At 41.7% G+C, this 24,528-nt stretch overlaps 1 protein-coding gene across 1 annotated transcript in view; it reads right to left on the bottom strand.

Annotated features, from left to right (window-relative positions):
* The window catches only part of LAPTM4B (lysosomal protein transmembrane 4 beta), a 122,295-nt gene that overhangs the window by 43,705 nt on the left and 54,062 nt on the right, over positions 1–24,528 (bottom strand). Inside the window, exons 5-6 of the mRNA XM_019527972.1 lie at positions 15,007–15,105; positions 9,626–9,721 (exon numbers count right to left, since the gene is read on the bottom strand). Of these exons, the coding sequence (XP_019383517.1) occupies positions 9,626–9,721; positions 15,007–15,105 (195 nt within the window). The remainder of the gene's footprint in view (positions 1–9,625; positions 9,722–15,006; positions 15,106–24,528) is intronic.

Below are 24,528 nucleotides of genomic sequence, written 5' to 3'. Positions count from 1 at the left end.
CCTTCTGTTGCTCCACCAGCCTCTTGAGCATCACGTATGTAGAGTTCCACCGAGTCTCCATATCCTGCATGATTCTGTGCTGCAGGATGCTGAGCTCTGCCAGTTTCTCCCACAGCATCTTGCCCCCCCTTGTTACTACGGTAGAAGTAGCCTGTCACCTTCCTGCATTTCAAAATCAGCTGGCTTGCAGCAGTACTGGTGGCGATGCTGTCACCGGCAGCTCTGTCCCCCTCCAAGGCATCCCTCACTATTAGGTGCAGCCTGTGTGCCACACAGTGAAGGCCAACAAAGTTGGCATCATGGACAGCCTTCACCATATTGGCCCCGTTGTTGGTGACCATGAACCCGCGGGTGAGCTCGGCTTGCCCAATGAGCCACCCCTGCACCATGCGGTTCATGGCCCCCCATGATCTCCCTTGCTGAGTGGGACTCATCCAGCACCTTGGCTTGCAGTAGAGCCCACTGATGCCCTGACTTTGCACCAGTGCCCCGTGAGGGAGAGGTAGATGTGATCACCACCTTGACTGCTCCAGATGTCGGAGGTGAAGTGCAAGGCTACCTGCAGCCCTGCCTTATGCAGCTCCTCTCTCAAGTACTCCCTGCATGCCTGATACAGGGAGGGCACCACTGCTCTGCTAAAGGTGGTGCATGCGGGCACTTTGTAAAATGGGGCCAGAAGTGCTACAAACTGCTTGAACCCTGGTCGCTCAACTAGGGAGAAGGGCTGGCTATCCAGAGCAAGCATCTCCCCAATGCTCTGGGTGATCTTGCACACCTTGGGAACGCACCCCACTTTCTGTCCATCTTTCCCTGACGGGTCCAGGGTGGCCTGCCTCTGCTTTGGGGGGAAGCGGGCTTTGGAGCGAGCGGGGGACTTCCCTTTTGCCACACTCGCACTGGTGCCAGGCTTAGCAGCAGGAAGAAGGACAAGGGGGTGGTGCCTCCCCAGATACAGCAGCATGGCCGTGGTGGTGAAGTGTCTCAAGTCCTTGCCACAGCTCATGTGCCTTCGGCAGTGCTGGCAGATAGCAAACCTGGGATCATCTGCCACCTGAAAATGATCCCACGCTATACTACTCCCCTGCTTCTGGGTTGAGGGTGAGGATCCTGCCTTTTCCCCTTCTCAGCAGGCTGAGGCTGAACAGCAGGAGGAGCTGCCTCAGCTGAGCCACTTGCCTCCACAACCTCAGCCTCCTCCAAGGTGCTGCTTTCCGGAGGAGACCTGGGTCTAGGGGAAATGTGAGGGATGTGGAGCACTAACTCTGATTCCCCCTCAGTCCCCAGAATTGCCAGAGCCAGTGTGCTCAGCATCCCTGGTTCCAGCTCCAGCTCCTCCTCTAGCAGTGGGAGGCTCACACTGAGAGCTGAAATTGGGGTGGAAGAGGCAGTGATTCCACTGCTGGTGCCCACTTCTGCACTGAGCAGAAGTGGTGCAGGTGCAGGGACATTAGGTGCAGACTCTGCTCCCACCACCTGGCTTCCACTGGCAGCACCGATGTCACGGCTGCTCGGGAATAGAACACGTCTGTGTTTGGGACGGGAGCGGCTTGCAGCTCTAGCTCTCTCCTTGCCCCCTCTCCCTCCCCTGCCAGAAGACCTGGCACCTGCCTTCCAGCATGCTTCATATTGACCTTTCCTGTCCTATCTGGTGTTGTGCTGTGAATGAAATTATTTGCGTGTCTATTTCTGTGTCTTCTTTCTGGCTCTCATGATATTGTCTATCTGGTGTTGTGCTGTGAATGAAATTATTTGTGTGTTCCTGTGTCTCAATATATTATCTGTGTCTTGCTCTTCCGTAAATACCTGTCTGTCGTCTTCCACTGTGATTTTTTTTCTGTATTCTGGGTGAGTGAGTATGAGTGTATGTGTGCATGCAAGCAAGCAATCTGTGCCTCCCTGCACAGTTATAGACAACACTGGCTGGGAAAACAACTGTCTTTTTGCAAAGCTTCCAAAACAAGTTCCCAAAAAAATAATTCAAAGAAATAAATTGAATTGTAATACTACTAATAATTGAATTGAATAGCTAAGCTAAACTAGGCTAAGTTAAGCTAAATTCTAACCACTCCTTTATAACATGAAAAAGCAGCAGGCAAGTCTCAGTTGCAGCATTCCTCTCTCACACAGCTGCTTATAGGGAACAAGCTGCAAAAGGCACAGAAAGGTTGGAAACAGGGGCTTTTATACTTTTTTTAGTCCCACCCCACAGATGCTGCCATTGGAAAGGTAGCCAGGGAGAAATCCTTCTCACTGGCTACCTACAGACGTCAGTCTCCCCCCCTCCCCACTCCCACTCTCCATCCCTCTCCCCCTCCCTCTTCTAATTCGCTCAAAATGGCCAAAGTGGCTGAGCATCTGAAAAAGGTCCGAAGCACTTTGGATGCCCCCAGCCCACTCCAGACACCATTGCTTGTATCCTGCTTTGACCTGGAAGTGCTGCTTCAGACGCTGGATCATCCAAAGTGGGTCTGGATCCGAAGCGGGATCCAAAGCCTCGCACAGGCCTATTAATTAGCACACTCCAGCAGACTCTGCTTTGACATGTGCTAATTAGCACGTGTTGAAGCAGAGGTCCATCCATCACACGTGTAGGTGCCCACAGTGCTCACACCCAGAGGTAAAAAAAGTCAGGATGAGTCTTTCCAACCATCTAATCCTTGACAACAAGGATACATACTCAATGGATTTCTTTAACCCCTAGGAATTTTAATTCAATTCATTTTTCAGAGACAACAGAACAACAACTATGACATGTTAACTAATCAATTCTGTTTAAAAAGACCATTTAAAGGAACACTACTACTTTATCAACAATAAAGCTTTCTTTTCCTGTGTTGTGACACACTCAATAACTGAGACAAGAAGGATTTGAAAGATTTAATTTACTTGTCACAATTTTATGTCTCGTCTACTTTTTTTATTTTATCTGATAATGAAAACAATCAGAACATTTCCACAGTTTTTGGTTTAAAAATAATACAAGAGAACACTTATTTGTCTGAAAGTGTTTCAACTGCACAAACTAGTTATGTAAAATTACACTTTGAGCCCATATATTTGACTTGCCAGTAAAATGCAAATATTATATGATAATAATAAAGGCAAATGATTCTAAAAGTCTCATTCAATTTGGGCATTCAGCCAAAATTGACACAATTAGTAGTTTCTGCCCAAAACAGTACCACTGGGTCCCAGCAATGTTTAGAAAAGTGATACTCAACAAGAAGTGTGATGGACATGAAAACAAAGTGGTATGTAAAAAAATAAAACAAAACAAAAAAACATAGCAAGCTACTTGGACAGAGTCAGACCATGTAAAACAGTGGATTTTCTAGACAAAAAAGCCTTGCACAAGCAAAGGAGATATGGTAGCAAGAAGCAAACCTGTCCATGGATTTGAACATGGGGGTCAAAGATGAGAAAGGCAGCTTTTATTTGACTGGGACCAAGCATCAGAAATGAATAAACATTTTTTTGCAGGACTAATGCTTGTAATACAGCAAAAAACTGACAAAAGGTGTTTGGTGAGTACTGTGACCCCAGGCAGAGACTAAAGAGGGAAAATTATTCTTTATCCCAACTCACAATAAGAAAGAAATATTTTAGTTGCAGAGCTGAGGATCCTGGCTTTCACAAGCAACTTTGGAGACATTAAAGATTTCCTGAAAAAAGAGAATTTTTTGAGGAACATCTCATTGAAGTCCAAGGGAGCAGCTCTTGAGAAAGAAAGAAAGAAATGCCTCCAGGTTCTGTGCAAGTTGCTATACCATATACTCTGGGATCTTATGCCTGTAAAAATGCCCAAATAATTAGCCTTTTACTTCACGTGCTTCATAATTCTGCTTATATCACTCAACACTTAAATTTTGCTGTCCTCTTTGCCCACTCTTTTACATTCCCCTTTACTCCCTTGTTTCATTATTGTTTGGGGAATTCAGTGGCTCCTGCACCTGTTCTCACTTAAGATCATAAGAATCCAATTCTTGGCTCCACACTTTAGAACGGATGTGGAGAAGCTCGAAAGAGTCCAGAGGAGAGCCATGTGCATGATTAAAAGTCAAGAGAACAGGCCTTATGAGGACAGGCTGAGAGGCATGGGACTCTTCAGCCTGGAGAAGCGAAGGTTCAGGAGTGACTTCATGGCAGCTTATAAGTATATAAGGGGTATGCATCAGGAATGGGTGAACATCTGTTCACCAGGGCACCCCAAGGGAAGATAAGATCTAACAGTCACAAACTGCTGGAAAACTGTTTTAGACTGGACATAAGGAAAAAATTCTTTACTGTCTGAGTCTCCAGAGTCTGGAATAGACTCCCCCCAGAAGTGGTGCAAGCACGTACTCTGAATACCTTTAAGAAACGCTTAGCTGTTGATCTTGCTGGGGTATCTGACCCCAGCTGACTTCCTGCCCTTTGGGCAGGGGGCTGGACCCGATGATCTCATGAGGTCCCTTCTAGCCCTAATGTCTATGATATTTATGAACATAGGGCTGGAAGGGACCTCATGAGATCTAGTCCAGCTCCCTGCTCAAGGCAGGATCGCCCCTTACTAGACCCTCTTAGACAAGTGTCCCTCCAAACTCATCTTGAAAATTTTCAGGGATGGAAATTCCACAACTTCATGTAGCTTGCTCCACTGCTTTGTCACCCTCATAGTTAGAAAGTTCTTCCTAATCTCCAACCTAAATTTCCTCTGTTGAAATTTGAGACCATTGCTCCTACTCCTGTCCCATAGAGCCATAGAAAAAGATCTCTCTCCATCCATTGTAATCTCCCTTCATGTATTTGAAGACTGTTATCAAATCTCCTCTCTTTCCAATCTATCCACATCTTTGAAGTGCAGGGACCAAAAGTGGACATAGTACCCTAGGTGAAGCCTCACTAGTGATAAATAGAGTGTAAGAATCACTTCCTGTGATTTGCAAGCAACACACCTCTTAATACAACCCAGTATGCTGTTGGCCTTTTCAGCAACAAGAGCATACTGTGGCTCATATGCAGCTTATGGTCCACTGTAACCCCTGGGTCCTTCTCTGCATTACTACAGCCTAGCCAGTCATTCCCCAGTCTTTATTTGTTCATGCAATTATTTTGTCCCAAGTTCAGGACTTTGCACCTGTACTTGTTGAATTAATTTGATTCATTTTTTATCATTTCTTCAGTTTATACAGGTTACCCTGTATCCTAGCCTTACTCTCCAGTGGATGCGCAATTCTACCCAACTTGGTGTCATTCACAAATTAGCTAAGCATGCATTCAACCCCATCATCAGAATCATTAATAAAGAGGTTAAATAATACTGAACCCATGACAGACCCCTGGGTAACCCCACTTGATACCTCCTCCCAACTAGACATAGAGCTATTGATGACTACTCATTGAACATGATAATCCAACTAGTTTTGTATCCACCTTGCAGGACAGTATCACCTGTTGGAGGTGAGGGGAACAGAGCAGCACTGAGAACACCCCATCAGAAGCTGTACATGCTGGCCATGGCCTGGGGCAGTGGGCATTGGCAGGAGTACAATGCTGGCTGCCCTGGCAGGGCTGAATAGGATTTGGCCCCATGCAGAGAGCTGCTGGGGCAACCACAGGCCACATGCAGTTAGTTGGTGGGCCTGATCTGGCCCGCAGGCTGTATTTTGCCCACCCTTGATCTAAATCCTCCTTGAAATATGTCACTGCTTCACTTTATCCTTAATGGCAGCAGGATTGTGAATGAAACTTCCCTCCAATTACTTAGTGAGATTTAGGGCAGGTCTACTTTGCAAACTGTAGTGTAGCATGGAAATAAATGCTCTAGCATTAGCCAAGCCACTTACCAGAAACAGTCAGGCCATGGCAGCAAGAGCTTAATGCAAGTTTATTAATTCAGCTTTTCAGGTGTGGCTAGACTGCTTTTGCTACCTAAACTAGTACTTTTAAAGCAAGTTTACATGTAGTTACAGTTTGAGGTTTGTAGCATAGACAATCTTGAGTAAAAAGAAAAAATAAGCTCCTGTTTGTATCCAAGCCCAAAATGGAGTCCTTACTGTCACTCAAAATAAGTCTAACTTCAGGATTACTTACAAGACTCAGTGCTCAGAATTAGGTAAAGGACGTGCTTTTCAAAATGGACTAACTTGTTTCCATTATACTGTCTTGTACTGCTGATCTAACACAGTATGTTCTCATCATGGGGTAACCCATTTACAGCATTCATTTAGGGGGTACTGTGCCCTAATACTCAGATAATCACCCCACACCGGATTTACTAGTCACATTTCATGTCTGTCATAGCTAATGATAAGAGAGAGGTAGTCAGCCATTTTAGTTTGAAGTTAAGCAGAAGGCAGGGAGGTACTTTACAATAATCACCCATAGACTATATTGTGTTAAAGTACACTCTCAACAGAGCCTCTGGATCTTATCCCGCTACCTGGACTAATTTTATAACCCCTATGCCCTTCAAAGATAAACTGCTTTGTTTATCTTGATCTCTTCAACACACGTTCCTTTTCTTCCTCCTTCCCCTTGCCCCTTATCCTTTGTATTTAAATTATTTTATTCCTTTCTATTTAGTACCCTTGCTCTCTGCAAGTCCATTCATAGCATCTGACAAAATAGGCTGTAGCTATGAAGTTCATGCTTTTTTGAATAAGTTAGTCTATAAGATGTTACCCTGCCCTACCTTCTGCTTCACTAATGATAAGCTATGTCCATTTTTATCTTTCATATGTTTCCATGCAACATGCTGTTTAGGGTAAGATATGTTTAATGTTTTAGAAGTCTGAATAATCAATAAGTTATTGGTGATTTATTGATGTCTAACCTGTTTGACTGGCTATCAGCTGGCTCTTGTGTTATCTTTTTTTGCCCAGGCTACGCCAAATGCATTTCAAAAGGGAAAATGCATCAGATGCATATGAAAGAGGATGCCCACCTTGTCAGACAGATTTATATCTGAGGGAAGAAATTTTATGTAAAGAAATGAATATTTCTGTCCTTCTTGAACAGAATAAAGAAAAAGATGCTGGGGGGAAGGAGGGGGGCAGGGAGAGAAGCCTTTTGTGGGGAAGGGAAGAGAAGGGGAAAGGAACGACTCCAGTCATGGAAGCTGGTGAACCATCTGGGAAGGACCACAGGGGTGCTAGCTGCTGGAATAGAGAGACCACTAGGTAAGCCGCTTCATGTTAGAAAGTTAAACTATTTTTGTTTTCCTTATGTTTTTGTTTTATGTAATAAATCTGTTTTGGCTTTTCACTTTAAATTTTGCTTGGTGATGAAAATGATTCCACAGCAGCTAGCAGCAGCAGGTCTATTTTGTTTTGCAGTCCCAGGGAGGCTTAAGGGTCCAGGAGATCTTCCTCCAGTAACTATAAGGTCTGGTCAGGGTACTGGTTAGACTGGGTTTTCCAGAGGCTGGGGGAAAGAAGCCTATTCTGGACACTTTCTCTTTCCCTCTGCATTCCAGCATGGACCTGAGAAACCTTTTCTCCAACAGAAATTTTCTTGAGAATATACCAGTATCAATCTTAAATTTCAGTTTGATAAATTAACATTTACTAATGAGAGAACATTTTGTAGAAAAACTCTCCACTGGTCTACTTACATTATACCAATCTAGTAGTCATGTCTTGGATTCACTTACAAAGAATGAAAAGAGTACTAAATACCACACACAAGAATGTTAATATGGGAGAAAGAAGGACAGTCAAAGGGCTCGGGCACTAGTTTGTAATGCAGGAGAACCGGCTTCAATACTGTACTCTACTATAGACTTTTTGTAGGACTAAGCAAAATTACTGTGTCACTTAGCCTCTCACTCCTCAGTCCTACATCTGTAAAAATGAGAATAAACAACACTTCCCTTCCTCACAAGGGTTTTGTAAAGATAAAGATTATGAGGCGGATACAATACTTACAGGGACTACAGAAGTACTAAGGATACATTTGTCAACTTTTGAGCTGACTGATATGTTGTATTTAATACACGATTCATAAAATTTCATTTGATGACAGGGACTTAAAGTTTTGTCCAACTGGGGTGGTAAATTCAGAACGTAACATTTTCTTGCTCCTTTCCTTTAAAATTTAGGGATAAATAATCTGAATAAAAAAGACAGTACTGAAAACTGAAATCCTCTGTTTCCCCCAAGTACTGATAACACAGTTGGTTTCAGTGCAAGTTTCACAAGGCGACTGGAGTTTCCTTGTTAATTCAGTTGAAGGTTCTTATACCTTAGCCTGCCAATGCTGTGACTCATATATTTCGCAGCATTTCAAGTTCCGAGTTATAACCACCATACTGCACACAACTATCATTATGATTTCATTCAGGACAGCTGGCTTTACTCGGAGTAGGTTCCAATACAGTTGTTACTTTTCTTCCATTTATCTTTCAATAAACCCATATTATGCCAGCTCTCTCAATTTGATCAGTTTGTGCAATATTTGATGTCTTTCTTAAAAATCCAGTTCCTGAAGTCAAGTGAGTGTTTCAGTTTTCATTTGTTATAAACAGTACATTTCTAATCTTTAAGGGTTACGTTGAAAAGCTTAAAAGTGTAATCTAAGCACATCCTAAAGCTTTAGAAGCAAAAGGCAAAAGTATTTTTTAAAAAGAAAAACAGTACAAGTTTAAGCCAATTGCAAGATTTGGTGGGTTTTACCCATGTATCTGGGATGCTTGAGATTAGCAATACTGAAATGTCATTAGCTGGATCTGCCCTTTCCTCTAACAGACTAACCTCATTTTCTTGTAATCACAATCCCTCTTTATAAAAAAATCAATATAGTTACACTAGGAATAAATTTAGCATATTTTTCAGGGGGTAGCTTGGAGTGTGTAATGGAGTGTATATGTAGCAGTTCCCCCCCAGAATGCCATAATATGCAGTTTCAAGTTACCTATTTGTACTTATTCAGTCAGTTGAGTTTACAATAAGCAAGCTTGACTTAGTTATCTGCAGCACTAAGGCGAGGTACAGATGTTCATTGTCTACTGTGAGAATTGCTGCTGTCCTAGTAGAAACCAAAAGCATATAAATGTTAGGACATTTTCTCTCAGAGTAAAAATGGCTGCTCTGGGAGAAAAATAACCCTGGAAGAATCAAAGTTAAATCACTCCTAGGAGAATTTCTCCCAAGGGACTAACTCCTCCTCTGAGAAGTGGAACTGGGAGAAAGGCTCTCTGCCTTCCCAAGACTGGGGTTGCCTCAGTCTTGAGAAGGCATGGAAGTCAGCTGTTCCCATTTTCCATAGGCCAGGAGGTGAAGGAAGAAGCAGTAACTGCTCCCTGCCTCTTCGCAAACTGGGCAGTCCCTTCCAGCTTCCCCTACTACACAGCTGAGTTTAAAAGCTGGCACATGGGAGGGGCTTGGTGACCCCAATCCCAACTGTGGGCTTTCAAATCACCACCCCTGATGCTCAGCTGGGCAATGGGACAGCAAGCGGGAGCTGGGAGCTGTGTTGGGGAGGTTTTGAGCCTGTATGCGAAAAGGAAAGGAAAGTTGTAAAAAAACATCCTTAGCAGACAAATATGCTGAGCCTTAAGGCTGAGCTCGTTTCCAAAGATGACAATAAGGTGAACAAAGAAAATTAACATCTTTTTTCTTCTTGCACTTCATGCCAACATGCTTACCGCAGTGTCATTTGTAGTAATGTACACCAGCACATCAGAGTTATTTCTGCCATTAATGTACCGGTAACAGTTCCACACACAGCTAATCAGGTAACCCTGGAAGGAAAAGATAGCTAGTTATTGCTTAAATAAATTAAGCAACATACATTTTTCTACAATCAACCCTATTTTGGTGCAAAACCCTGACTTCTGATTGCCTGAGAGACATTATTAAGCCAATCAGAACAAAAGAATAAGAAAAACTGCTGAAAGTTACATGGAGGAAAAAGGGGGGAAGACTATTCAACTATTAAAAATAAGGTGCAAACAGTCAAAAGATCACTTTTATTTAAAAATAGATTAGCTGCTTCTGTTTATTGTGCTACTCTGACAAAAATGTTCACTCTTCCCCTACACGTTTACATTTCTTGTCAGAACAGGCAATGTCAGAAAAGCAGTATAAATGATGCATTTAAAATTGGGAATGTTATTTGCCTAAATCACTTCTGAGATGAAGTTGCCAAGAGAGGAGGAAAGAAGGAGAGGTCAGCACATGGGATACACGTATATCATGCTGATCAGGGCCATTTACAGGAACTGGAATAATTTTACATTAAAAATATAAGAATAAGGACATGACCCTGAGAGGAAGTAGAGCAGCACACCTTCCACTTGTCACAATTAACTACCTTAAAATGATCACATAAGGGTTAATTCATTGATCTGATATCTTCACTTGAGGTGAATAGAATCCTGGGAGCCTCTGTTGTACAAAATGCTATTCAACTTAGGGAAAGGCACAACAACTTAGCTCCAATTTAGTTACCATATACTATTCCAATATTAAGGTACAGTCATATTGAAACATAAAAAATACACTTTATTTAGCATAAGCGAAGAATGTTTATGCTGCTTCAGATTTGTTCAGGGGTTTTAACCTATGCATATATTTACATTTTGTTCAGTATAACACTCTCATGGTAACTCAATGATAATTGGATCTTGGCCCCATTAGGTGTCCTGGCTGTTGTGCTTTGAGTTTAAGCTGAGGATAACTTATTGCCTACTAAAGGGGAAACGAGAGCAATTTTTTAAATTAAGTAAATACAGGGAAATATTCATAGACCAGCAAACATAGGACCAATGACTGGAAGGCAGTGGTTAGGAGAAAGGATGACTGATAAGGCAAGAACTGGCCCCTTTTCTCCCTGTGCTGTTTGCCTTTCATTGGCCAGATTGGGAAGACCTGACTGGGGAGATAGTAGGAAGTACAAAAGCCAACTATCACTCCAGAAATTTAAAAACACCAAAGTGCTACTAGCCAGCTGCTTTTTCTTTTAGTAGGTTTCATAAACCTACATAGCAGCTCTTGCACATACAAGGAATTGAAATTAAAATGCCAGTGCTCATTTGGTTTAGCACACAGGTCATTATTAATAAGTCATATTTTTGTGACTCATTTACAATAATGACCTTTCATAGTTGGTAGGGTCAGAAGAGACCTGAGCAGATCATCAAATCCGACCCCCTGCCATGGCAGGAAAGAGTACTGGGGTCAAACAACCCCGGTAAGGTGGTCAACCAACCTCCTTTTAAACAACCCCAGGGTAGGAGCCAGCATCACTTCTCTTGGAAGTTGGTTCCAGATCCTAGCCACCCTGACCGTGAAGTAGCGCCTCCTGATATCTAGCCTGAATCTACCCCCTGCCAGCTTGTGACCATTATTCCTGGTCACACCTGGTAGTGCTTGGGGGAACAGGGACTCCCCCAATGCCTGCTGGTCCCCCTGACCAGTTTGTAAATGGCCACTAGATCCCCCTTCAGCCTTCTCTTGTGGAGGCTGAACAGGTTCAGGTCCCTTAACCTCTCCTCGTAGGGCCTGCCCTGCTGACCCCTGTTCATGCGAGTGGCCCTTCTCTGAATCCTCTCCATGTTGTCCACATCCCTCCTGAAGTGCGGCGTCCAGAACTGGACGCAGTACTCCAACTGCAGCCTGATCAAAAGCCTCTTATCTCTTTCACCCACCCTACCTTCTTGCCTACAGCTGTCATACAGGAACTCTGTTTTTCAGGATGCTGCAGGTTGGACTCACGGGATGAGAATGGGTTTTTTTTTTCCCGCCACCGAAAAATTTATGGAGGGGTGCCTCAAATCCAATTAAGGGTGCCTTAGGTCCAAAAAGGTTGAGAACCACTGTTGAAGACTCTCCCGTCATGGTGATAATATCTTGCTTTGCTCATTCATAGAAACATATTAGGAGCTGTTACTCAGTGAGCAAGGTCCATCATATCTCCATAATAAAAGGAATTGGCAGCTAGTGTACCACTATTCTAGACTTTCCCACCAGGGTGATAATTGGCAGCTAGTGTACCACTGTTCTAGACTCTCCTGCCAGGGTGATAATATCTTGCTTTGCTCACTCATAGGAATGTACTAGGAGCTGTTACTCAGTGGGTGAGGTCCACCATATCTCCATTGTAGAACCAGCAATTGGATAATGAAATGCTAATTTGTGTTCATTTGAGAATACAGGAATATCATATAATTTTGCTGGCCAAGACATGGCTCTTGGCCTGTTGAACATGAGCAGGGACCTACCTAAATCATGGTGGAAGTTCATGGCACAGTGGTGCCTTTAATCTTACTCTTTTCACTGCCCCCCTCCCCTCCCCACTACTACTGAGTGGTTGAGAGGCAATTCATGACATTGTTTTTGCCTCTCTGCCACTCAGTGGTGGGTGGAGGAGCCATGTGGCAAAAACAGCGAGATGAAAGATACCACTGTGCCACAAACTTCCACCGTCATTTAAATAGGTCCCAAAATACGAGTAATGGAAACTCACTTTGCTTGACATGCACTGAAAGGGCCAGCATCTTTTCTTTAAACTTGTCCTTCAGGGCTATTTCACATTTATGTACATGCATTGTTACATTAAGTCACTGACCTGTTTACCAATTCATTTTTTCCCCCAAAGGCTTGGGCTGAGCTTTCAAATATCATTTACCCATGTACTGAGTCAGTTCTCCTGCACTGGAAGTTAAAGTACCCTGAGAAGTTCTCAAGCTTCCATTAAGACCGCTGGGTATTGTCAGAGGAAGCCTTGACCATGCCCATACCTGCAGTATGGAAGGGTGAAACTTAAAAAATAGTGGCTGCCTATACATGTGCTCAGAGGTGGGAGAGAGGCATTTTAGAGTGGTTCCCAGGCAGCCACTCTAATTAAAATGTGTCATGTGTATTAAGCCCCTGAACGTTTAAAAATGGCTGCAGGATGTTTTATCTAAACCTCATTTGACGAGGTTTAGTTAAAGTACACCACAGCCATTTTTAAATGCATGGGGGCTTAATATATGATATGCTGCATTGATGCTGCAGCATTCTAATTAGAATGAAGAGCAGGCTCAATTAATTGAGTCTGCTCCAGTATGTTTTAATTAGAATGCCAACTAACACATGTAGAAAAAGTCATCCTCCCACTTTACTAGGTCTCAGTGAGGCTGCAGCTGGAGTACTTCATCCAATTCTGGGCTCCACACATTAATCTTGGTATTTGATCATCCAGTAACAAACAACTGCATTCTCCGGTAAAGGTATTTCCCATGCTCTCTCTTCTGTTCACATTGCTTTACATATTATTATTGTAATATGTAAAGCAACGTGAACAGATGAGAAAATATGGGCAATGCCTTTACTGGAGAATGCAGTTGTTTGTTATTGGATGATCAAATAACAAGATTAATGTTCAATCAAGAATACATAAATTCATCTATGGTACCAGATGTCCTCCTTTGTCTAGATGAGAATTTCCAGCATGTTATGGTATATAGAGCTCTTTTCATTTTTGGATAGATAAAATGCGTGGAATTTTGATCAATTTTGCTTTCTTCCATTACAGGAGTCCATTATAGCCTGGGTGGGCAAAATGGTGGATCCATTTCCTGGCAGACCCTGCTCATGTTGCTATGGCCAGTTTCCATGGAGACCCCCCAGTAGCAGCAGTGCCATGACAGCATGGGGCCAGGATTTCTATGGAAACCAGCCCCAACAGTGCTGGCATAGCACATGGCTGGGCAGGGAGCTGCTCCAGTGACAGCATGGTCTGGAGCCAGGGCAAAGCTGAGATCCACTGCCCACCTATGCATTATAGTATGAGTGGTTGTCTTCCTGCCTTTCATCATGTTTGCAAAGTACAAAGGAACAACAGCATCAAAGGTGATACTTCCTATCTCAATTGATCCTCTAAAATGAATTTGTTTTGTGTGTAGCACCACCCATATTAAAAGTTGCATAGTTGCCAAATTTTTTTTTTAGTGACTTAAGTAATTTTGTTTCCTACTTCTATCCATATGAGTTCAGCGCCTCCTGTGGTGACATTTGCTAGATGATGGTGTTACAATGCCCTTCTTTACTTCTAATAGTAGCAAGAGGACAGAAGAGCTCAGAAATGTTTTACGTACAGTACCTTTCAGTTTCAATACATAAATGGGGTGTCATTTGTTAGTCTATCAGAATGATACATAGTGTGATGCATTTGATACTAGCCAACTTTCTTTTCATTTAGCAGGTTCCATAAATCTGCAGAGCAAATCTTCTGCAAACTCAAGGAATTCAAATTAAAATGCCAGTGCTAACTAAATTTTAGTATGTATCTCACTGTTAGTGAGTCATATTTTTATGACTCATTCACACTAATGGTGTGTTGCTAGAATGAACATTAAAGGAAGTGAGTTTCTGTAGTAATGCCAAATCCACAGGCATTAAATAGGGTAAGAAAAGACATTAATTGATCTCAACCTTGCTAGCCAGTTATACTCTTGGAAAAAATATACATTGGCATGTTAAAAAAGAATAACTTGCTCACCACTAATTTCATATCTTTAGGTCACTTTTTCTAGCGGGCATGCAATTAAACCTCTCAGAAAACATATTATTAAAATGAGCTATCATAAATATTTTAAATTAACATGAAATGACCGCCATATTTCATACTAAGAAAATATCAGTAGTGTCATTTGATATAGTTGCTACATTTATACACATTGATCAAAGTACCCTAAAATCAAACATTTCAGTATTCACACATAAGAGGTATGCAAGCAAGTGACAAATTAGGATGTTTTCACATCACATGTGAAAAATGAATACTTCTGCTGACAGTCATCTTAAGGGTATTAAATATACTTCCCTCTTGTTTTGATTTTTAAAGCAGCTGCAATTAACTAATGAGTCCCACCCTCTCTTTCCTTACTTTCAAACTCAAGTTGTTTGTAAGTGACATCGCAGCTACTCTTTTGACCTTCATTACCTCGACAGAATACAACTGTTCTTCATTAAAAGGGTGAGGACTGTTACGAAGATATGGCATATCTATGAGACAGATGTTGTATACAAGTATGCTTACCTTGAAAGCCAAGATAATACTTATAAAGAGAAGAATAATTACAACTAGACAAGTAGGATTCACTGACATAATCTCTTCCTTGTAGGGAAAATTGGCAGGCTGCAGAAGAAAAAGAAACACATTATAAATAAAGCTCCTGAATCATTAATGGGCTCTTAAATTAATAGCTTATGAGAAGGACATCCATTATATCCAATAGCTCTTTGGACCAGTACTCCATTTCTGGCACATCTGAATAAACTGTGTGTTATAATTACAAAGGATATTTTTGTATTACAAAAGAAAAAAATCAAGTTGTTCTATGAAACATTCATGTTTCAGTAAAAAGAAAACTAGAGGTTTGGGTTTTAGGTTGTTTTACTGCTATTGTATTCTTTGTTTCTTTTGTCATCTCTGACAATAATAAAGAAAGTTTTGCCAAATATGGTAAAGCAATCAGTACACAGCTTGCCATTCAGTTCAAGCAAGGAAAAAATGTTAGCATTATATAATACATGGACTCGTGGCAAGAATATAGAAGTGTAGGGCTCAGAAAATGTGGCTCTAACACAAACTTCCTTTGTGACCCACAACTTAACCACTCTGTGACCCAGTAATCCCATCCACAAGACAAGAGATAAATAACACTTTTTCTGCTTCACAGGTGGAGTGTTGTCAGGCTTCCTTAAGTCATGTTTGTAAGACATATAGGCACTTTTACATGTGCTCCGGGAGTGTAGGGGGGCAGCACTTTAATTAGTGTGGCTACAAGATCCGCTCTAATTAAAGTGCCACTGTGTCCCCTGTATCAGCATCCCCATATTTAAAAATGGTGGCAGGGATGCTTGAACTAAAGCTCATTTGACAGGCTTTAGTTCAAGTGCCCCTGCCACCATTTTTAAGTGTGGGGATGCTAATATACAAGACACAGGAGGTTGCTGGAGCGCAGCAATTGCCACACTCCAGCAGACTCAGTTAATCACATCTGCTCTGATGTGCTGGAATTACAGCACATTGGAATAGCCCTTGTGCTTCTATATAGGTGCCTTTATAAAGTTCCTAGAATAAAAGAAGTTTTATTTGCCAAGTTGTTTTAAAATAATAAGAAAACCCCCAGTGGAAACCCTTCATAAAGAAATATTTTGCAAAGCACTGAAATGAATTGCAAATCCTGCAGGAATCTGTCTTCAAGAGAGAACCTCACTGAAAGGTAATTTCATTGTAAAATGTGGCTTAAACCTTTTCTTGTACACAAAAGTTTTCAAAATTCTCTCTCACTTACCATTATTATTATTATTATTATTATGGAAAGAACTATTTTTACTTCCTTAAGGCATGAAAATGAACCAAACTGCCAGTTGCATTGGTGTATATCCAGAGTAACCTCCTGCTGTTACTTAAAGTCTTCAGTAATTTCTTTTTTAACAGCTGCTGTAAGAAATATTCTTTGGTATTTCCATAAACTGTTCTGAATACTTAAGATCCCCAGTTGGTGTAACTAACTGCAGATATATGTTACAAGAGCATATTTTCTGGTCCTTGGTAGAAATGTTTTTGTTCTTGCCTTGAATTTTATGGTTGACATTTTAATAATTTTTTCATTATACATTTACTGGGCTTTGAAGAAACACAGTGAGAGAGCTGAAATTCACTAATTTCTGCCTGCAGAACAATTTATTAGTGATTTTGCACAGTATCTATATCATTGGCACAGTTGATACAGTTACCCAAAGACCAAGAAAGCCAGAACTGTGTTGAAAAAAAGACATGAAAGAAATGCAGCTGTAGAGCCATTTATTTTTTAGATGGACCAGTTAATTGTTAGGTCTATGTTCAGCAGCCAGTAAAGAGCAGTTACAGCAACATATTCTGCATATAATTTCCATTGACCTAGTGGTAAAAATTAAACTAGTTTGTGAACAGAATGAAGACTCAGACTGACATTGGTCATGTTAAACTAATGATGCTCAACCTGAGCTGCCTTCAGATCCTTTCAAGGGTGCCACAGAGTGCCACAAAGTGTTAGCACTATTAATGTTCAGTGTAAACCCAGGGATTTCAAATAGGAATCCCTAATGTTGAAGGCATTCAGACCTGTTGTACTCTGAGTTCTTTGCAACAGAAGAATTAGTCTTATATTTTTCTGTAGTCTAAAATCATGTGAAAACTAATATCTAACACAAGGATTGGCAATCCCCAACATGGCACATGAGGTCATTTTCCTCAGCACACCACAGCTGGCCCGGGCTCTGCATAGCTGCTGCTGGCTATGGAGCCCAGGCTGCATTGCTCCAGGCTTCTTCCTGGCCATACACCCAGAAGCACGCATGCAACCACCACTGCCATGGAGCGGATACTAGTGCTGTTGAGCCCAGCACAACTGTTTGCAGCCTCTTGGCTGCAATCGGCCCCAACTCTGGGCAGCTGCAGCAGGTGGTGGGCAGGCTGCAAACAGCTGTGTTGGGCTCCGCAGCCCAGACACTGGCTCCATAGTGGTGGCAGCTGCACACACACCTCAGGACAAATGGTGGGGGGAGGGACCAGGGTTGTGCTGCCCCAGGTCTCTTTCCAGCCATGCACTTGGAGGCACTTGTGTAGTCACTGCTGCCATGAAGCCGGTGCCGTAGCTACAGAGCTCCATGCAATTGTTTGCAGCCTCCCACCGGCCCAGGCTCTGGGCAGCTGCAGGAAGTGGTGGGCAAGCTGCAAACCGTTGCACTGGGCTCTGGAGCCCTGGCACAGGCTCCATGGTGATGGGGGGGTACATGCGCAAAAAACAGCACACTGCAGGGAAGGGGATGGGGCAGAACAGCCCTTCTCCCACTGTCTGCCTGAAGGCAAGTGCAGCCACCACCAGCAATAAGGATCGGGCCCTTCTGGCGTGCCAAGTTGAGGCCTGGGTGGAAGCTGGGGTGCTTTTGGTACTCAGGACAAAAACGCTGCTGACCCCATAACTAACATTTTTCCAAGCGGTGTCTTGAGTCTAGAGAAAGGTGCCTCCAGTCTATCAGTGGGGGGTGTGCCTCAAGTCTAAAAATGGTTGAGAACCAACTACTGTGTTAGTCTCTAATATCTGAGAAAAGTCACTGTTCTAAGACCAGACATATGTCAGTTCAGTATCTTGGTTATGGCCTAATGGCATATTTCCAGACTTCAGCTGAGCTGGCATTCACTCCTGCGGGGGTGGGGAGAAAAAGGAGAGAAAGGGAAACAGCCAACAAAGTTCCCACCAAGTTAAAGAGCAGGAACATCTGCCAGAGCCATAAACAGTGAGCTTGCTAACTTCAGCAGCAGCAGGTGCTGGTGAACAGGTCACAGTTTGCCCCTCAGCATTACAAGCAATAGGAATTTCAGATAATATAGGAATAACCCAGCCAACATCAAGTAGTATAAAATACATTATTTTGCCAGGAGCAAATGCTAGTGAAATTGCTACTGAATGGCCAGGGTTTTAGATGACACTTTTGTGGAGTGTTGACTCTACAGCCTCAACAGACTGGGCAGGGTCTCCTTCTGCATAGACTCAAGCCACATGCTGATGCTCAAATTTGAGCTCGACAGCTGCAGCACTGTGCAGTCAGATCCTTGTCAACCCCTCATGATTAGTGTGAAAACTGAACTTATACTCCCTCTTCAGAGTTTTCCAAGCTACTGTGTGAGGAAAAGGGTTTCTGGAAGTTGATAGCACAAGGTCATGATGTCCATCTGAAAGAAAGACACAGTTTTCTGTAACAAGGCAGTGATCTAATTAGCACCAATATCTCCATGTGTTAAAGGTAGGCACAGGGAGAGATTTTATATCCTTTTAAGGAAACTATTCTCAGCCAGAAGTGACACTAATACTGTATGTTATGCCAGTAATATGTGGAAGGACTGAATTAATGTATGATACAAGAATAAAGGACTATATCTTGGTGCAAAGCAAGGAAACAAAATACCAGCATTATGAGACTCAAAGATTCCAAAGAGACTTTGCTTGTTCATGATGGCAGAAAGCCCAAGCAAACAGATGTCTATACCACTTCAGTGGTAAAAAAAAAAATCTGTTTTGCTTTTGTGCTGTAGTTCTCTTTGTATTATGGGGGGAAAGTGTTGGCAGCCCAGAGCTGCCTGTGTTCTTCAGCACATCTAATGTTTTGAATATAGTATGATAATGATATGCTGCAAAATGCTGGTTCTCTGCAAAAGGCATTCCCCAAAATGGGACACAGCAACATGATATGCATGCCCAAGCAGTCTCCTACTGGGGGATTTTTGGGGCATGCCTCTACAAACAGGGGGATCCAGTTTCCCCATTTGTAGCTGTCCCACAGGATTGGGCCCCTGAAGTCCCAGGATCGGCACGTGCCTGACACTGCAGGACAATGGAAGGCATCTGGGTCACCTACTGAGGCACAGTAGCTGTACTGGGACACATCCTAGCACAACTGTTCCCACTTCAAGGATGACATGTTTATAGACAGACTGAGTTTCTTTGGCTATCGTAACAATCTTAGAACAGAGGGAAGCCAGCATGATCTTGCCTAAAATGACATGTAAATGCCAGTCTCAGTGAACCCTCACGTGTGTACAGGTTACATTGGCACAGTAGAATTTGCCCCAGTGTAACAAGGCAAGTCATTCTCACCCTACCACTCTACACTGGTACACATATACTAGTGGCTGAAATCCATTGTATGAAAGTCCCAGGACACAAGTTTCAAAACAAGACTTTGGTGGATGTACAGCTGCCTGGACTAAAAAGTGGTTGTTATACAGAGAGTATTTGATTTGCCTACAGGAGAAGTGTATCTGGGTGAGAAAATATTGAGTCCATGATCTAAAATAGAGGTTAACATCAATTTACAAGCAAATTTGCAGATGGATATTCTAAAAATGTGTATGAACTTAAATGCATTTGGTACAATAAGTAGTCTGTATGTTAAAGCAGGGGCAGGCAATTATTTTGGGTAGAGGGCCACTTAGTTTTGGCAAGCCATCAAGGGTTGCATGATATGCAGCCAGGGGCAGATAAATATTAATTTTCTAAATTTTTAGGGGTCCCGCAGGCCGGATGGAACGGCCTTGCAGGCCACATGCGGCCCACGGGCCGCATTTTGCCCACCCCTGTGTTAAAGTCATAATGCAAATGTTATTTATACAGTACCATGGACACTGAGAATACTAACACCACTATATAAATAATATTAATAATGAAAAGCTTTGGACTTTGTGCCAGCTAACTTTTAAATGTTTTATTATTCACTTTAAAACAACTTTCTTTCCCTTCTTCCAAATCTGTTTGTGTTTTATATTTCCTCCTCAATTTTAGAATTAAAAAATTCCATACTTAATATGGAGTGACTTCCTATAGAATGGCTATATACCTTGCAGTATAGAAGTCGTATACAATTTAACAGAAAACAATAATGTACAGGCAACCCTCGCTTAGCACTATTTCGCTATAACACTCATTTTAAACTGATACCTGATTTCGCTTAGTGCTCAGTGAGTTTCATTATAACGCTCGCAGTCACTATTGGGTCATTAAAAACACTTGCGGTCACCACCTTGGATAGTCAAATACTTTCGGTTTCACTTAACACTTGTTTCGCTTAACACTCGATTTTTCAGGACCCAATTAAGAGCGTTAAGTGGGGGTTGCCTGTATATATCATTTCTAAGCCCATGCTTTGAATTTAGCAGATAATTATATCTTCAATTTAGGATCCTAGAAGATGGCTAAAAAAACTATACAGAGATATTCTCTATCCATTTTATAGGCTTTTAGAATAATTTTGATCTGTTTAATCCGTATTCCATTTTAGGGTTTTTACTTAAACATTTTTAATGAGAAAGGCTGACATAGCCTTAACTGAAATGACACAAAGCAACACTCTAATTAGTTTCATAGTAAAGCTATTTAAAACACTATTTGAAATACATTATTAAATGAGCTGTAATATTTCCATACATTAATAAAAACCAAGCTTGCATCAGTCTTTCTGAATTGCATGTTCATTATACATACTTAGAGACCTACTCAAATCGAATTGTGATTTCATGGATTTTGAGGAAATCATGAAATCAGGCAATCAGGCGATCTCTGCAAAATCTGCAGGGGAAATAAAAACAAACAAACAATAAAAATTTACTAAAACTAAAATGCTGGCTCCTCAGAGAGCGCCAGCAGTCCTCCCAGTCACACAGGCCAGCATAATGGTGGCTTCTGGCACTAAAGTGAGCAGGCAAGGTGGCTGCCACCCTCGCCCCTCATCGCTGATTGGCTGAGGGAACTGCCCGTTGTGTGGCCCCACCCCCCTCCACCAATCAGTGACGGGGGCAGGGGCTGTATGATAGAAAGCCCTCGCCACCAATCAGCGGTGGGGGAAGGGGCCATCAGGGCCCCTCAGCCAGAGAACTGGGGGAGAGGCTACTATGATAAGCCCGTGAAAATGGCAACTGGCCCTGCTATCTGCCTGCAAAATCAGGCAGAAAAGAAATATGCCTTAAATCCTCTAGACCTATTACTGGCAAAACAGCTACAGTATTTAATATAATTTGAAATATTTTCTATTATATAGTTATAGTGATAATGGTTAGGATACTGATGTAGATTAGAACCAGCATTTGGCAGCATATTGTTATCACACTATATTCTAAACATTAGAGGTGCTGTTTAATCTGCAATGCTTGTTTTATTATGCTGTGATGTTCTTGCATATTTGTCCCTGTTAAATGATATATTTTTCTACAAGTATGAGTTTTCAAAGACACTTGAACATATAAATATTTAATGTAGGTGATATCAGAAAACAGCAACCTATATATAGAAACACTGTTATATATTTCAGATAAAAACATTGTTATACATTTCAGATTAAAAAGTGTCCAGCTCCATCATCCTTACATTGAATGGTGCTTTATTCTGTCCACAGACCCACTGAAATTTTTTGGAATGCATATAAGTCATGCCTACACTGTGTTGGACCACAGTAGGGAATATCACCCACCCACTTGTTCTGGGTATGCTGAATTCTTTTTAAAAAAAAAAAAAAGTCACATAGCTCCTTTTTATGCGTTTTAGGGCAGTTCTAGCGTGGCTATATGACATTTTTTGCATGTGGCACATGTGGAGTGGGAGTGAGTGATCCAAATATGTTCATGACAGAACTCTCTTATACCATCAGATACAGTTTATGCAGGCCTACCTAGTAAGGTGTAATTCACTGTACATAAGGTCAGCAGATTTGTGCCCAAAGTGAGCAAATTAAGTAATGTGCCATGTTCAGATACACAGTAAAGGAAGTAGCAAAAGTCTGATATACTGGGCTTTAACCTAAGACAGACCACTGGCATCAAAAGAAAAAAAAAACTGTTTTAACAATGTGCTTACAGTACTGCCAAAAAATGCCAAATCCCAAAATAGCAGATGCATGCATTTTTTCCAGATGTCTATTACTAATTCTATCAACAGGGTTGGGAGTGTTGTCCATGTCCCTGAAAAGAGGTGTATTCCTCAGCATCACTCCTCAAATTTACAACAAAATGGCAGAGATAGAAACACTGTAAAAATGCCTGAGAATAAACAAAAGCTAATCTTTTGCCTTCTACTTCAGTAGGTTCTGGGTTAAAGGGACCGAGCCAAGATCCCTTCAAGACATAGTTACAAATTATCTAGAGTGATTATGCTCTGTGCAACATGGCTCACCCCTCTACCTCACAAGGCTGAAGGTATGACTTAGGATTTTGTTCCAAACACAACGCTAAAAAATAATATTTCTCCAGGAAAAATCTTGAGTGAGAGGGGAAAAACTCTTAGGAACAAAATTAGTTCAAATTCAAACTCAAGCTCAAATTCAAACATTGCACTTTTTCTTCTATACTGCTGCTATCAACTAAAAAAAACTTGCTTTTCATTACACCTTATTGTGTATCTGACACCAGCAGCTGTGATCTTCACTTCTCTTCTTTTTGCTTCTGTCCATCCAGGTAAATTTACTTAATCCATACCTTTAGGTACAAATCTGACACACTTATGCATAATGAATCACCCCTTACTATAAAAATACTCCAGTTAACTTCAGGGGAACTAATTTTGGAATAGTGTAACTAAAGCATTTCCCATGGACAGTTTCATTGAATGTAATGCCTAAACTTGAATGTACTTTAAACAACTGTGTTCCTAAAGTAAAAACCCATAATTGCATTCTATCATTTTCTCAAACTTTTGCCATTAAGCCCTTCAGCTAAAAACTGTTCTGTGGTCTACCTTGTAAAGAACAAATGATAATGTAAACATTTAAATACATGTCGAGTTGCTTTCAGAATCCCCCCTTGAAATTACTGATGTGCTTGTATACTTTGGTAAGTACTCAAAAGAACATAATATGCCAGTAATCTGCTGCTTGCACTGGTATCATGATCATTTTCAGAGTCCTGGAATTTGTTTAAAGACCATAAAACTGCCCCTGCTATTTCACTGCTTCCTTCTAGGTATCCAGGTTGTAGCTGTATTGGTCTAGAGGAAAAAGCAATCTGGGCTCATGAGAGAGGTGATATCTTTTATTAGACCAATAAGATTTTGCAAAAAAAACCCAAAACCAAAAACTCTTTAACTTCAGGCACAAACACCCTTCATCAGGCATTGGAGAACCCAGGAGAACTTTTCCAATCTTTTCTCCAATGCCTGATGAAAGGTGTTTGTGCCTGAAAGCTTGCAATTAAAGAATTTTTTTTGCAAAAATCTTGTTGGTGTAATAGAAGATATCACCTCTACCATAAGCCCAGACTGCTTCCTTCTAGTGTCACAACGGCAATAATTGTCCAGCATGTCACAGGTGTAGATAGACTAACAATTATATATTTGAAAAGGGTGAAGGAATTATTGTATTTCAGATGAATCTGCCAAAACTGTTTCATCTGTCTGCTCCTATTCCACAGTAATACATTCCTAATTAAGCAGGGTTTCATTCAGTAAATTAGCTTCACTTACATCAGAATACCAGTGATAGATTAAACAGCTACAGAGGTTTACCTGACATGGGCTTATAAGCAGAAAGTCTCCTTTCTCTCTTTAAAATAGTAAAGTTATTTGTCTGTCTACAGCCGATGTTTGTGTGTCTTGCTATAAACTTTCCAGCAGATTCATTTTCATATTTTCATAAAAATTAAGGCTAGAAGGGAACATTAGATCCCACCAGATATATAATCTCAGTATTTTTAAGCACTCAGTGGGAGAATCTATACATGCGCTTTCCTCTAGTTTACTAATTAGCTCCACAATAAAGCATCACTGTCTACACAGGTGGCGCTTTTAGGCCAGAATGAAATAATTATCTCTGCCGTAAAGTAGTACTGTCCAACACAAGTACTATTCTACAGTGGAGTTATTTAGTGCACCACAACTCATGAACAGATGGTAACCAGAGCTGGTTGGGGCACAAGGGTGCTACAGTGTGGAGGCCGACTGCTGGCTAGCTCCGTACTGTAGCATTGTCGTGCTCCAGCCAACCCCTCCACAGTATGTTGAGCTGGGGTGGAGCAGCTCCAGCCTGGCACGCT

This window comes from Gavialis gangeticus, unplaced genomic scaffold (genome assembly GCF_001723915.1).
Source record: "Gavialis gangeticus isolate Ggan-Ray unplaced genomic scaffold, GavGan_comp1, whole genome shotgun sequence".
Classification (NCBI taxonomy): Eukaryota; Metazoa; Chordata; order Crocodylia; family Gavialidae; genus Gavialis; species Gavialis gangeticus.
This window is presented reverse-complemented; position numbering and strand designations above follow the sequence as displayed.